Source organism: Seriola lalandi, unplaced genomic scaffold (assembly GCF_002814215.2).
Source record: "Seriola lalandi dorsalis isolate HSWRI2012SDOR001 ecotype SW California unplaced genomic scaffold, Sedor1 jcf7180002054370, whole genome shotgun sequence".
Lineage (NCBI taxonomy): Eukaryota > Metazoa > Chordata > Actinopteri > Carangiformes > Carangidae > Seriola > Seriola lalandi.
Genome location: NW_019524923.1, coordinates 414055 through 426756, shown reverse-complemented (window position 1 = coordinate 426756; position 12702 = coordinate 414055). Strand labels below are relative to the sequence as shown.

Here is a 12702-nt window from a genome sequence, read left to right as displayed (position 1 = left end):
ACTTGGTCCAGTATTACACACCAGATATAGTCAAGTCAAGAAAATGCAAAAAGAGAAACCGTTGCTACATCTTAATACAAAACCATAAAACACCAAGTGAGCTGCATAGTGAAATGATGATCCCTCTTTACTCCTGCAGTTTCAAACGGTACAACAACTATAACAATAATGAGATGTTATTAACATAAATTAAGCTACATCAAAGTGCAAAAACAATCCTCCTCCAGAATCCAGAAAATATTGCGCATCTTCATCATATGTGCATTTCAGTCACTTGAACGTCCATGCAGAACATTGAACTTCTAACTTTCTTACATTGGAAATGATTCTATTGTTCAACATGTTAGGATGCAGGTTAAGTGACAAAGTACCGGATTTTAACTGGAAAACTGATGAAAAACAGGGTCTGTAGTAATCCGTATACTGTAGAGACAGTAAGTAAGAGGTCTGTGTGAGCCTTTAGGTTCAGCTCATGAGACCGCTGTCAGCTGACACTGTATTCTATCACATAAGAGGAAATGAGAATCAGTGAGCAGATGACGCGTTACCTTAGTATGTGCATATTTAAAATCTGAAAACTACAAAAACAAACTGAAGATAAATTAAGTTGCGGCTCTGCAGAAAGCTCTATATCTGGACAATAGAAAGTCCCTATTAAGTTTATACAGAAATGAGTTAGACGTCACTGCTTCTTGTCTTTCTTTATAACCTTATTAGCTTCTGATTATAAAAGCACACACAGGAACCTTAAGATAAAATAATGATGGTTACTGCACTGTATATAACACAGTGATATATGCTCAAAATACCTCATCTAAACTATTCATGTACACAATTATGACATTCATTTTCCACATGGTATGACCAAGAAAAACACAAAAGAGGAAGTAATGAGACATAAGTAAACTTCATGTCCATTACAAAGCTCCAACACTGCACATGACGTCCAGTAACTGCTCCAGCATGTGTGTGTTAGTAGTGGATAACACTGTAGCCTGCGTCCTGCGCTGTGGAGTAGACTATGCCATCTGCAATCAAAGCAAAGATCAAAAACACTGTGGTTAAGTGTGTAAAGGTGAAAGCCTGCAGCCAACATTCGGTAGATGATAAAGCCACAAGTCCCTCCACTGAAAAGGCCTTTTGCATCCACTGCTGGAAGACTGAAGTGTAAATGTGGCAATTAAAGGTCTTTTAAGGCTCAGTTTCTGAACACAGGCTGTGTGCATTTCTGTGTGGACTGAGCACCTTGATACGTTCGCAGTATTAACATAGAACCTAGACCTGCTTTATAATCAAAATAAGACATGGAGATGTCACTTCATACAATATGGGATCTTTAAACGAAACAACATATTTAAGCAAATGAAAACATACCCTGACTGCTGTGTGTTGGATCAGGTAATGCCCCCCTCCTGTAAATTCACAAAACAAGGTACACAATTAGCACTGATAGTTAGTGTATGATTGTGAATAAATGAGTAAGCAGACCGGTGGCGGCCTCTCCTGGAGTCCTTCTCTTCTTTACCTGATGACTGGTGGAGGCAGGCGAGAGGGTGGAGCAGTTGGAGACCTCTGACCGCTGTAGAAGTTTTCATACAGAACCGGAGCTTTAAGAGAGAAAGACTGTTCGTGTTAAACTCCCTGGTTAATTGTTAATGCCACAGAACTGACAATCACTAGTTTTTCCTTCATACCTGGTGGTTTATCACCGGTCCGCCTGAGGTTTACAAAGTGTTCGATATCTTCCTGGACGTGACACTGTTCCAGTGATTTTCTCACTTCCTCGTACAGCTATGCACCCCACCACATGCAGAGACACAGTGAAATCAAGGTCAGAGTCCACTTTAAACACACCTTTATAGATGACCAGAAATAGATGTTTGTTTATTGAAGTTTATACGAGTGAGACTCTCATAACAGTTTTTTTTTACCAGCTGTGACGGTGTTGCTGGTATTGTTTTCACCTTGTGAGTGTCTGTGTGTGCGTCATCATGACAAAATGTATTCCAGGCTACACCTACAGTAGCAGGAACCACCACAGAGGCAGTTCTGAGTAGTGTGGCAGGTGTTTATACACCAGTCTGTGGGTAGAGTTTGATAGCGTCACAGCCGTGCAAGATACAGTCACAAAAAACTTTATGGGTGTGCGAAGTTCGAAGACGAGTGTGGTCATGAATCCTGAGGAGTCATGTTGATGGGCATCACAGCTTGTGTGATCCCGAGTGCAAGATGGTCTCTAGTATGGCAGATGACTTCTGTTTTCGATTGATTTGATGAGAACAAGCTTTAACCACACACTAATATATTGTCGCCCCAGTTTCCTGTTTATATATTCAGCGTTAATTTGAAAACATATTTGCGATGAAGTCAAATATTTATTCTTTGTTTAGTTCTCTTTTTGGTCTCTATCTTGAGGGAAATATCTGTCTCATTAACAACTTGATGCTTCATCATGTGCACTGGTTAGTTGCTAACTGTGCTGGACAGTGGGTTTATCAGAGGTTTTACAATGAAAACAACTTCCTGCTGCAGCTGATAATGAGGCTAATGAATGCGGTGAGAATGAACCAAAACAGTAAAGTTATGGGCTGTAAAACCAAGACAAAGAGCTGAAAGATGCTAAAATGCTCTGTAGAGCTAAGGCAAACTGCAGGGTTCAATGACAATTTTCTATGAGTTTGTAACTATGAGCGACCACTTTCACATTAGTCACACTTACTTGATCCATTGCTAATATGAAAGTATTGATTATAGCAGCTTTAACGTTGATGTTAACTGTGGGCTTTACCTCATCACTGGTCACACACTGCTGGGAAAGTTGGTTTAGATGAGTCCAGACTGTGTTTCTCAGAAAGTTGATACGCTCCACTGACTGTTTTTCAAACATCTGTCGAGGAAAACATTCAGCTTATTCACATGATGTGCAGTATATTCAAACTTTAGGACTCTTGAATCGTTCACAGTCTTACCTCACAGGCATTGACATGTTCCCTCAGCCATTCATCTCTAACTTTTCCCAGTGCGGTCACATTCTGATGGTATAACCTGTCTGCAACCCAAACACATTATTATTATTATTAAACTGTTATCTATTAAACTCATCCTGGTTTTGTGCTTTAATAATCTAAGAGAGCCCCAGACACATGCTGAAGTGTCCTTGGGCAAGACACTGAAACATCACCTTAGTATGTTACCTCGCTGCCATCAGTGTGTAAATGTGTGTGTGTGAATGGGTGACCTAGAGGCAAAATGTGAAGCAATTTTTGATAAAAGCAGGGTTTTTTTTTTAAAACTTACCTGCTTCTTCTGCATTATGTTTTGCTTGCTGTGCTTTTGAGTAGAGCTGAAAGGTGATGAGTTAAAAAAGAACAAAACACACATGAGTACAAAGTTTTCTTTAGTGGGTCTGAAGCTAACACATCACAAATAACAAATACAGTGGCACTTGATAATGTTCATAAGTGGTCTTATGAACATTATCAATTTGGCACCTCTCAGATATAACTCAGCTGGTACACCACACGGTAGATGGAGGAAGTCTAAGGCACAAAGATAACACTAGTACATTTATTGAACACTAATGTTTTATTAGGGGCTAAATCTGCATCAGAGTCAAATCTAAGTCACCAAGCTTAGACTCATCACAGCACATAGCTCTACCAGTCTTATAGAAATCATACAAAAAAGGAATTTATTCCATACAACAACTCTTTCCTTTTTCACACTAGGGGACACACACAATTTCACAACGGTGCCTGAAATGGTTCATGGAGAAAGGGCAAATCCTCACACATGAGAGGCCTGAACCAGTGAATGTTGGACATTCTTGCCTGATGACTGACTTAAATTATTAACTGAAAATCAAAATTGTTGTTCATTTTCTATCAATCAGGTAATAGCACCGATCTTGATGTTTGCTGGTGACACTTTCTGTACAGTTTTCATTTCTTACGTGACCAAAATAGACATAAGCGTAACCGTCGTGGAGAAAATAAATGTTCCATGAAACTCCTCTGTACCTTCTCAATGTGCTTGGTGTTGTTGGTGTTGGTGTTTCGGTTCACGTTCTGATCCGCCTCTTCTTTATCTCGGCATTTCTGTTCATACGTCTTCTTTGACTGGGGACAGAACCACATGATAGCTTTTTAATGCATCACCATCAGCTGTTGATTCATGGTATCCTCTGCTGTTGGGCTGTGTCAGTTTACCAGCATCAGTTCTGTTATTGCTACAGACTAAGTTTATATCCACTCAGCTGAATAATGCATCACATCTACTTCTTCTTTTGGCTATGATTTTCATGGCGCCAAATGATGCCCTGGCGTTCACTTCCCAGACTGGTCGATACAACTTCCCCCACCAAAGAGGAAGAACAGAGGGATGCAATAAGACTGGCATTTTCACTATTGTCACAACGCAACTGAAACTCATCTGACACAAATCTCAAATAGACTGATGTACTGTGTCGCTTTGTTTAAAAATACTTCTGGTTTTTCTCCTACCTTAAAGGTAGCACAACACCGGCAAAAGCAAAAGCTTGGTTCTATCATCTAGATATTTAAATATAGATAACAGAGTAATTTCACTTTGGTTTTCAGGTCAATCACAGTATCATTAACTCTGCATGTGACTGAACCTGCATATAGTTAGCTCAGCTTATCAGTAACACACTACAAGGGAAAGAAGCAGAAAAATTCTTGGGGTAAAGTTTGATAGCGGCCTTGTAAACATTTATTTAATGTTGAGCTTGTAATAATTAACTCTGTGTGGCCTTTCGAGTATTACTTACATCCATTGTCTTCTTGAAGTGTGTGGACCTCTGTTTGTGGAGGGCATCCATCTGTTGTTCTAGCTGAAATGACAAGGTTGTATCTCGTCACCAGCTTGTTGAGTGTAGCAAAGATGCCTCGGTCACCTCAGTGCACCACGGTACCAACCTTTTTCCTGACTTCCTTTTGTTTTTCTCTGAATTCCTCCAGTTTCTTGGCCTCTTCCCTCATGCTCTGCGCCAGTTGTAAGTGTGATAGACTCACATGTTCCATCTCTGCAGGGAGAAGGGTTGTTTGGATTGTGGTCTACACAGAAATAATGAACTGACACATACAGGAAACGGAAATAATGCTGGTGAAAGACGCTATAATTAAAAATGTTCAACACTTACGTAATTTGAACACGTCCAGGGATCTTTTTAATGTGCTTAAAGAACAAAAGGAACAAATATTAAATAGGGATTCTATACATTACATAATCAACATAAAACAAGTAACTTCAGTGCATTAGTAAGACCTTTTAATAGCCACTACGATGATTATTGGGTCACTATGATTTTATCAGTGTTGCCTGTCCCACCCTCCCCCCACAGGTCTTCCTGCTTTCTAACAGAAACAGCAGAAACAAAGCCACAAAAATCATGTGACCACAGATAGAATAGGAACTAGACTTGCTGATACAGAACATCATGTCAACACTTACACGTAGAATTGGACCGACTGAAAAGTTATTATTAAGAAACTGGAAACTGCAAAGTAATGCAGTCATCGTTTCCACATTTTTACAGAGTTAAAATTATCCCATGCTCGGTGATCTCTCTCTCTCTCTCTCTCTCTCTCTCTCTCTCTCTCTCTCTCTCTGCAATGCTTTCAAACTGCAAGGCATCATGTCAGTTCTGCAGACACAGATTAATTCATTTCACTGTGAAAATAGAACTGGTCAAACACATAATAACACAGAAGTTGCTTACTTCATCTCATTGTGTCCACACACCTTCTTGGACAAACCAAGGAGATCTTTAGCATATTTCTCTTCAATTGAAGCCCTGAAAAAACAGAAAAAAACAAAAGTGCGCCCGGTATACAAGCATATCAGCAAAGAACACAAGCGAACACACAGGACATCCCTTTAGCGGATAAATTGAAAAAGAAGTTAGATGGAAAACTGCACTGACATCAGTGACAGGTTGTGTTTTGTTACTAGTTTACGTATAAACCCAACTCAGTCATCACTATCAGCCAGTGGACATTTTTGGAAATGAACCTCATAAATTCATGCCAATTTGTTTGTTAACTGATAAGGAAAAAGACAGGACTACGTGTACACTGACATATGTGATGCCATGAATGGAGTGTGAGTGGCTTCCTCCAGAAAACGACAGTCTCTCCCACAGCATCACATGGTTTTACACAAAACTCTTGGTGAAGCAATGTAAGTAAAGTGGACTAAATATAAAAATCCTTATTTGGAAAACTCCAAACAGAGGCAACACTTTACTTTAAGTCGCCCTATCTACGGCTTAAAAGCAGTAAATAAATGTTTATGGACGCATTTGTCAACAAGTATAACTCCTCTTGTGGATACCAATAAATTAAGGCTGGTGTATAAACAGATAATTAATGACAATGTCGTAAAACACAGTTGAAATAAAAAAAAAAAAATGTCCTCATAAGAAAAGTTGCTGATAAATACTGTCAATTAAGAAACACTTAAAACTGTGTTTATAGCTACTGACCTACATTTTAATATGTAATAAACCAATTATGATCAGGGCGGTGTTACCAAAACACAAGAGCTCACTGAGTGGGGCTCCTAATCTAGACGTACCGACCACGGTCATTTATCTGTGGGATCTGTGGGAAAACACAGGGCAGCAAGGGTAACAAACCAGGAAATAACTGCTTAGACTTTTTCTAATATTGATGACCTGACTTCCTCACCATTTTATTGAGTCTGCACAGGTTCCTGCACATCAGGAACTACACAAGTCCATGACAGACATCCAAACGACAAGGTGCAATTCACATTACACAGATGAAGTCTATACCATTGTCCAGAAAAGAGGAATTAAAATGTTAAAAGTTGCATGACTCCACTACAAAATCTATCTTGATGGTGCTTGATAATAAATTATTTATTATGAAAGGCTCAGAGCTGCAGCACTGTGGGCCAGACACTCTTTTTCTGTTCCTTTTTCTCAGTAGAATTAATTTCCGCTGGTCTACCATGATGCAGCATTGAGTAGGGTAAATGCTCATTTACTTGCAGATTAAAGGTAAATCTTCCATATCAGAATAAATCCATTTGTGTTATAGTCCATTTTGAACATAAATCATATTAGATTTGAACATTTGTAAGGTGGATGTAAAAAATGTGCCTTTTGGAATTATTTTGCTGGCATTTGATAGTGTCATCGCAGCAACACTGGCAGACTGCAGGATAATGCTAGCAAAGGATTTCACCTTAATTCTCCTCTGTTTAACATTTTCAGAAGACTGCACCACTGGAAACTTTTGGCAAACATAAGAAAATGATTTTGACCGATCAAACACAACATGATGTAACATTTCTGAGAAGTTCCAGGTTGAAATGAACTCAAGACATCATGTTCAACCTCTCTTTCTTCTTCTGGTATCCAGCTGTCAATGTAACTCATGTTGTTTCTTCTTCATTTTTTTTTTTTTTTGCTTCTTTTCCCCTCAAGTCTATTTCATCATTTCTGAGCGGGAAGCGACTTCAGCATTGCAAAGACATGCTTCATCATTGTAGTCTTTGAAAGTTCAATGTCCACCTCCACTAAAAACTTCTTCTGTCTTAGTTGTTATAACTTGTGCCACTTCTCTCACGGTCAAACCTTAGACTGTAACTTCCCACAATCATGACTCCACAACATCTACAGCTCAAGTTCCTTCTCCTTATTATGTTTCATTTTCACCTAACTCCCTTCATCTGACTCTTTTACCTCACCCCCTGTCACCCCATCACCCAGTCAACTATTTTTCAAATTCAAACAAATTCTCATTTTTTACTGCAACACAAAGTAAGTCTGCCTATTATAAAGCCATCAAGATTACAACCAGGCCTATGAGTTTGTCTCATTACGTTTGCATGCGTAGCCTCATGTTATACTGTGACTATCCATCTCGCTACTTATTAATTGTCTGATAACAACTAGCACAGCTGCAAACCCAGGAAGCACAGTTGGCCAGTAATTTATAGCTAGAGAACAGTTAAGCCGACTTGGACCTGAGCAGAACTAACATATGAATATCGTGCATCATTCCATATGCAAATCACGATGTTACCTGGCTTTCATGAAATCCTCCACCTCCTTGCATGTCCTCTTGCCATCATTGAGATACTGGATGATGGCGTCATAGCCACCGGTGCAGGTCAGGTCAGAGTTCTGTCAATAAGATGGAAAATAGTTCATTCTGTTCGTCGTCTGTGGTTATAGAAATCACATTACAATTGGGTTCTTTGTTTAGATTAATACTCTATGTCCAGTTTACACATAGACATTACATTATACACATATTAATATTTCAAAACGCAACAACTACCTCTAATACCCAGTCCTTTACTGTAAGACGGACAGGCTCTGTGTTTTATTCTAAATTCACACAGTGAAACCCCAGAGACAACACGACACACAGACATAAAGAAAGCACTTTAACATGAGGACCTTTCACAGAGAGTGTAAATTGATGTTTTGAATAGCACTTCTCCATAATTTAGGTAAGCTTAGGGTAACAGAACTATAATCATCTAAACCATGTGAATGTCAAAATCAGTGGGTTATTGACTTTATATCTCTGTTAATGATCTGAGACTATGTTTAGCTGAGTTGCTAATTTAATTATACAAGAGTCTATAAGGAAATGGATTTTTTTTACAGGAGTGAAATGTAACAAAGAACATTTGTTTAAGTACAAATTAACTTGAGTATTTCCATTTTACATTACTTATTCTCCACATTGAGAGGGAGATATATATATATATATATATATATATATACAGCTTTTGGTACTAGTAACAAGTTGTAAGTAGTTTATACAGTAAACTTTTACCTACAAAACATATGATGCATTATCTGAAAGTATATTTAAAAAAAAATGGCTCCACTTCAACCAACCACTTACACATGAATGCATAAACACAATAATGTCCTGACTAGTTTGTACTTTGACCTTAGATACTTTAAATAAGCATTACTTTATCAAACATAATACCATGCTGATAATATTTGCTTAGCCTCCTTAATAGCTTAGTTACTCAAGCAGCGTTGTTAATGCAGTACTTTAAACTGAGTATTACAATGTGGTTTAGGTAATATTACTTAAGGAAAGTATCTGAATACTTCGATGAGGTCGAGTAAAGTTTTTCTAATTCACATCAAAATTTGACTACAACAGAAACAGAAACTACAGTGGAAAAACTTCACTTACTACTATCAGACATTTTCTCTTTATGATTGAGTTACGAGGCTACCTAACGCTTTTCGACAAAACGTTAGTATTAGAAATAATAATAAACAAATAAACTCAAACCAGAGAATAAAGAACTCACCCAGAAGAAATCCTTGAAATGTAGATTTTTCATAGTTGTGAAATGTGGCAGATCGCAGCAGGGCAGCGTTTCAGCAGGTCTGACTGAAAGCCTCTGCTGCTCTGCCTCTTCAGCTTTTGCGCTGCCAGTCAAACTCACGCATGCGCATTGATGATGATGATGATGATAATGATAATCAAACCAGTCTTCACACTTGCACTTTGTATCCAGGTCCATATATGGAAGATTCAAAATGTCGAAATTAAACAAATTAAACAAAGAAATATAGTGACATACAAAACTCAGTGTATTATGGCAGTTTCATTATATCCCAGAAACCAACCTAAAGCCTCTGCACTGTTTGCTGAAATATGTTTTTGTTTGAATGTGATTGTTCTCAATGAAATTTAAAAAAGATCATATCAAGTTTGATGATTGAATTTGAGTGTGTTGCCATCTGGTGAGTGATGGATGTATGCGCAGGTTTACAGGTGGCCAGTCAGGTATTAGCAAGGTGAAAAGAAAAAGCAAGAATAGTATATAAACACATGGAATATGATCAGTGGTGGAAGAAGTAAGCAAAGGTAAAAAGTAAAAATATAAATACCACACTATAAAGATATTCCATTACATGACTTACATTTAAAGATTTACTTGAATGAAAGTGGTCCTTTCTTTTTTTAGTCCTTATTTAGTTCCCACAGTTAAAGTCATGGTAAAAGAAAAACAACAATGGAGCACCAGTGTATATTTGCAAGCAAGCAAGGAAGGAAGGAAGGAAGGCAAGAGGGTTATGCAAAGCCCTTCACTTCTTTTTTTTACCAGTATAGAAATATTAGTCCAAAAAAAAATTACTTACTCAAAGTAAAAGTATCCCTTATGAAGAATGATCTTTGACAGTGTTACTGTATATTATTACATTATTATTATTATTAGTAGTATAATATGTAAGCAGTAATTACATATGGTACTCATACATTATTAGTTTAATACGTTACAATACATCATAGTTCATTGTCTACTTGTAAAGAGTAACTGAGTAAACAAATATAATGTAAACAATATGTACATACAATAAATACAATACAATACATACAATATTACATAAAATGTAATGTTGACAGTAGCAGCTCATTTATGGTCTTGGTTCTTATTCTTTAAATCTGTAGCTGCTTTATTGACAACATTATATCTGTACACTCTATTCTCTCTTTTTCTCAATCTTGGTCCATTCAATACTTAAACACTGAAAGGAGCTTTGTGCCTATACACCCTCTACTCACTCCAATCAGGACTGTGTAAATATGGCAAAGAAGAACAGTTCAAACTAATCTGTCAAAGTGTGTAAAGTGTAACTGGTTAATGTTTTATAACTGATTTATTCTTTCGCCCAAAGACACACAAACACACCTTTCTGTCGCCTGTCCCACTTCCAGAGAGTGGGATTGTCACTGGGTCATTAAACTACAGACGCATCTTGCGTAAGATATTTTCACGACAACAACATGTGAAACTTTGCTGACATACAGAGTATTACATGACGAAACATTGTGTAGGTACAGTGATTCTGATAAGCATGTTGAACGTATATTTACATTGAAAACACCCCCTCTTCGTCTCTGTACTACGTTCAGGATGTGGCAATAAAAGAGGACCTTTCACAGCTCTGTTATCAGTGGCGAGGCCCACGCCTTTTGCATCATGTGTCCACTCTGCATTGTAGATCAACAAAACTGTGCTTAAAATGAGCAGCGGTGGAAAATAACAAGTACATTTACATTTACATTTAGTTGCCTTTCTACACCACAAACTTTCTGGAGATGATGTACTTTTTATTCCACCATATTTATTTGACAACTATAGTTAGTAGTTCCGTTATAGATGAAAATGTCATGTCACATGTCTATGAGTGGTTAGCAGTTACAGCAAAGTGTGATTTCCCCTCTGAACTTCTCAGATGGTTTCAGTTTAATAATTGTTTGAGGTACAAAGAGGTCAAATTATCTGCAACTACAAAATAACTATTAGTTTCATTATCAATGAATCCGCTAATTATTCTCTCAGTTAACTGATGGATGAATGATGTATTCAGATTTCTTGTTTTAGTTGACCAACAGTCCAAAGCCAAGGATAAGCAAATCTTTAGATTAGAGAAATTTGAACTTAAAGCTAATGATGGATTATCAAAATAAATAACAATAAATGTTCTGAAACTCTTAAAGTAAGAAGTGAGAAAAGTAACAAAAAAAAAGAACAAAAATTTGTGTGGCTGAACTTTTTTTTTTCTGTCTTCTCCTATTAATCATCTCACGACCCCTCAGCTTTACCTTGTGACCCTTTGGAGGGGCGCAACCCCTAGGCTGGAAACCAGTCAACTAAAAGCACCTTGACTAGACAGGACAATATATTACATTAACGTATTGGTCCTTTTACTTAAGTAAAGGATCTGAATGTCCAGGTTTTAATGATTGAGTTCTGCTTGGCTCCTTTCTCCTCACCTTTACTTCAAAAAGTTCCAGTTGTCACAACTTGAATACATTTGGTATCATTTCACTAACACATATTCTCTTTACTACAAACGGAGTCATGTTAGTGCAGTTCAACCAACTTTTTTCCGGTCACCTGACTCTTTGAAGTAGTGAAGTAGTGTTACAACAATTCAACCAGCAGCATTCAGATCACCTGACTACAAACAGCTGTAATTTCCAGGGAACTTCCCTGTTCAGACCGAGGCAGATAGATGCAGGGCAAGCCTAAACATGTCCTCCGTGCCTGCGCTGTGAAGGGTATTGAGACTTTATGAGGGAGAATTTAGAGGAAATGGAAGACATGTATAAAGTGTATGACTTGGACATTTCAAACCTTTTAGTCAGTTCATGGTGTATTTAGGTCACTGCCCTGGTGTGTGTACTTTAATCAGAGGTGCTGTTGGTTGAATGCCTCTTTGTTGTTGAAAGCACACACTCAATGAGTTTTGTCCACTGATGTTGGTCTTTAATTGTCTTAATCGGCTAAATGTAAACTACACTACTACACAATTTGCGGTGAAACACTTTCAATCTATTGACATCACATGACACAGTGACATGGTTATTTTGAATATTCAGTGTTTCATAATCTTTGAAAATACATCAGTGCTATTATGGTGCTGTACATTCTGCAAAACAACCCATGTCTTATCACCATCAGTCCATGAGGACACTAAATCAGCAACTGATGGTTCTGTGAATTGTTGCTGTCCTGTGAACTTTACTCTGCCACTGGAAAAAAAATAAGCCTTTATTTTGGGATTATCTAAAGTGTGAGTTCTTAATATTCATCCTCTGTCACTCAAACAGCGTCATCTCTGATAATTAAACCGTGCTTCATGTGACACGCTGGAGC

At 37.7% G+C, this 12702-nt stretch overlaps 1 protein-coding gene across 1 annotated transcript; it reads right to left on the bottom strand.

The window, feature by feature from the left end:
• Positions 1-109: 109 nt before the first annotated feature.
• Positions 110-9464, bottom strand: pstpip2 (proline-serine-threonine phosphatase interacting protein 2). Its single transcript, XM_023408649.2, has 14 exons — positions 9340-9464; positions 8076-8176; positions 5741-5815; positions 5162-5196; positions 4938-5044; positions 4790-4852; positions 4020-4118; positions 3298-3343; positions 2970-3049; positions 2789-2887; positions 1695-1791; positions 1526-1607; positions 1375-1412; positions 110-1028 (listed from the first exon to the last, which is right to left on the bottom strand). Exons 1-14 carry the CDS (start codon positions 9370-9372, stop codon positions 973-975), a joined length of 1011 nt encoding a protein of 336 aa, XP_023264417.1. The 5' UTR covers positions 9373-9464; the 3' UTR covers positions 110-972.
• Positions 9465-12702: the final 3238 nt, after the last annotated feature.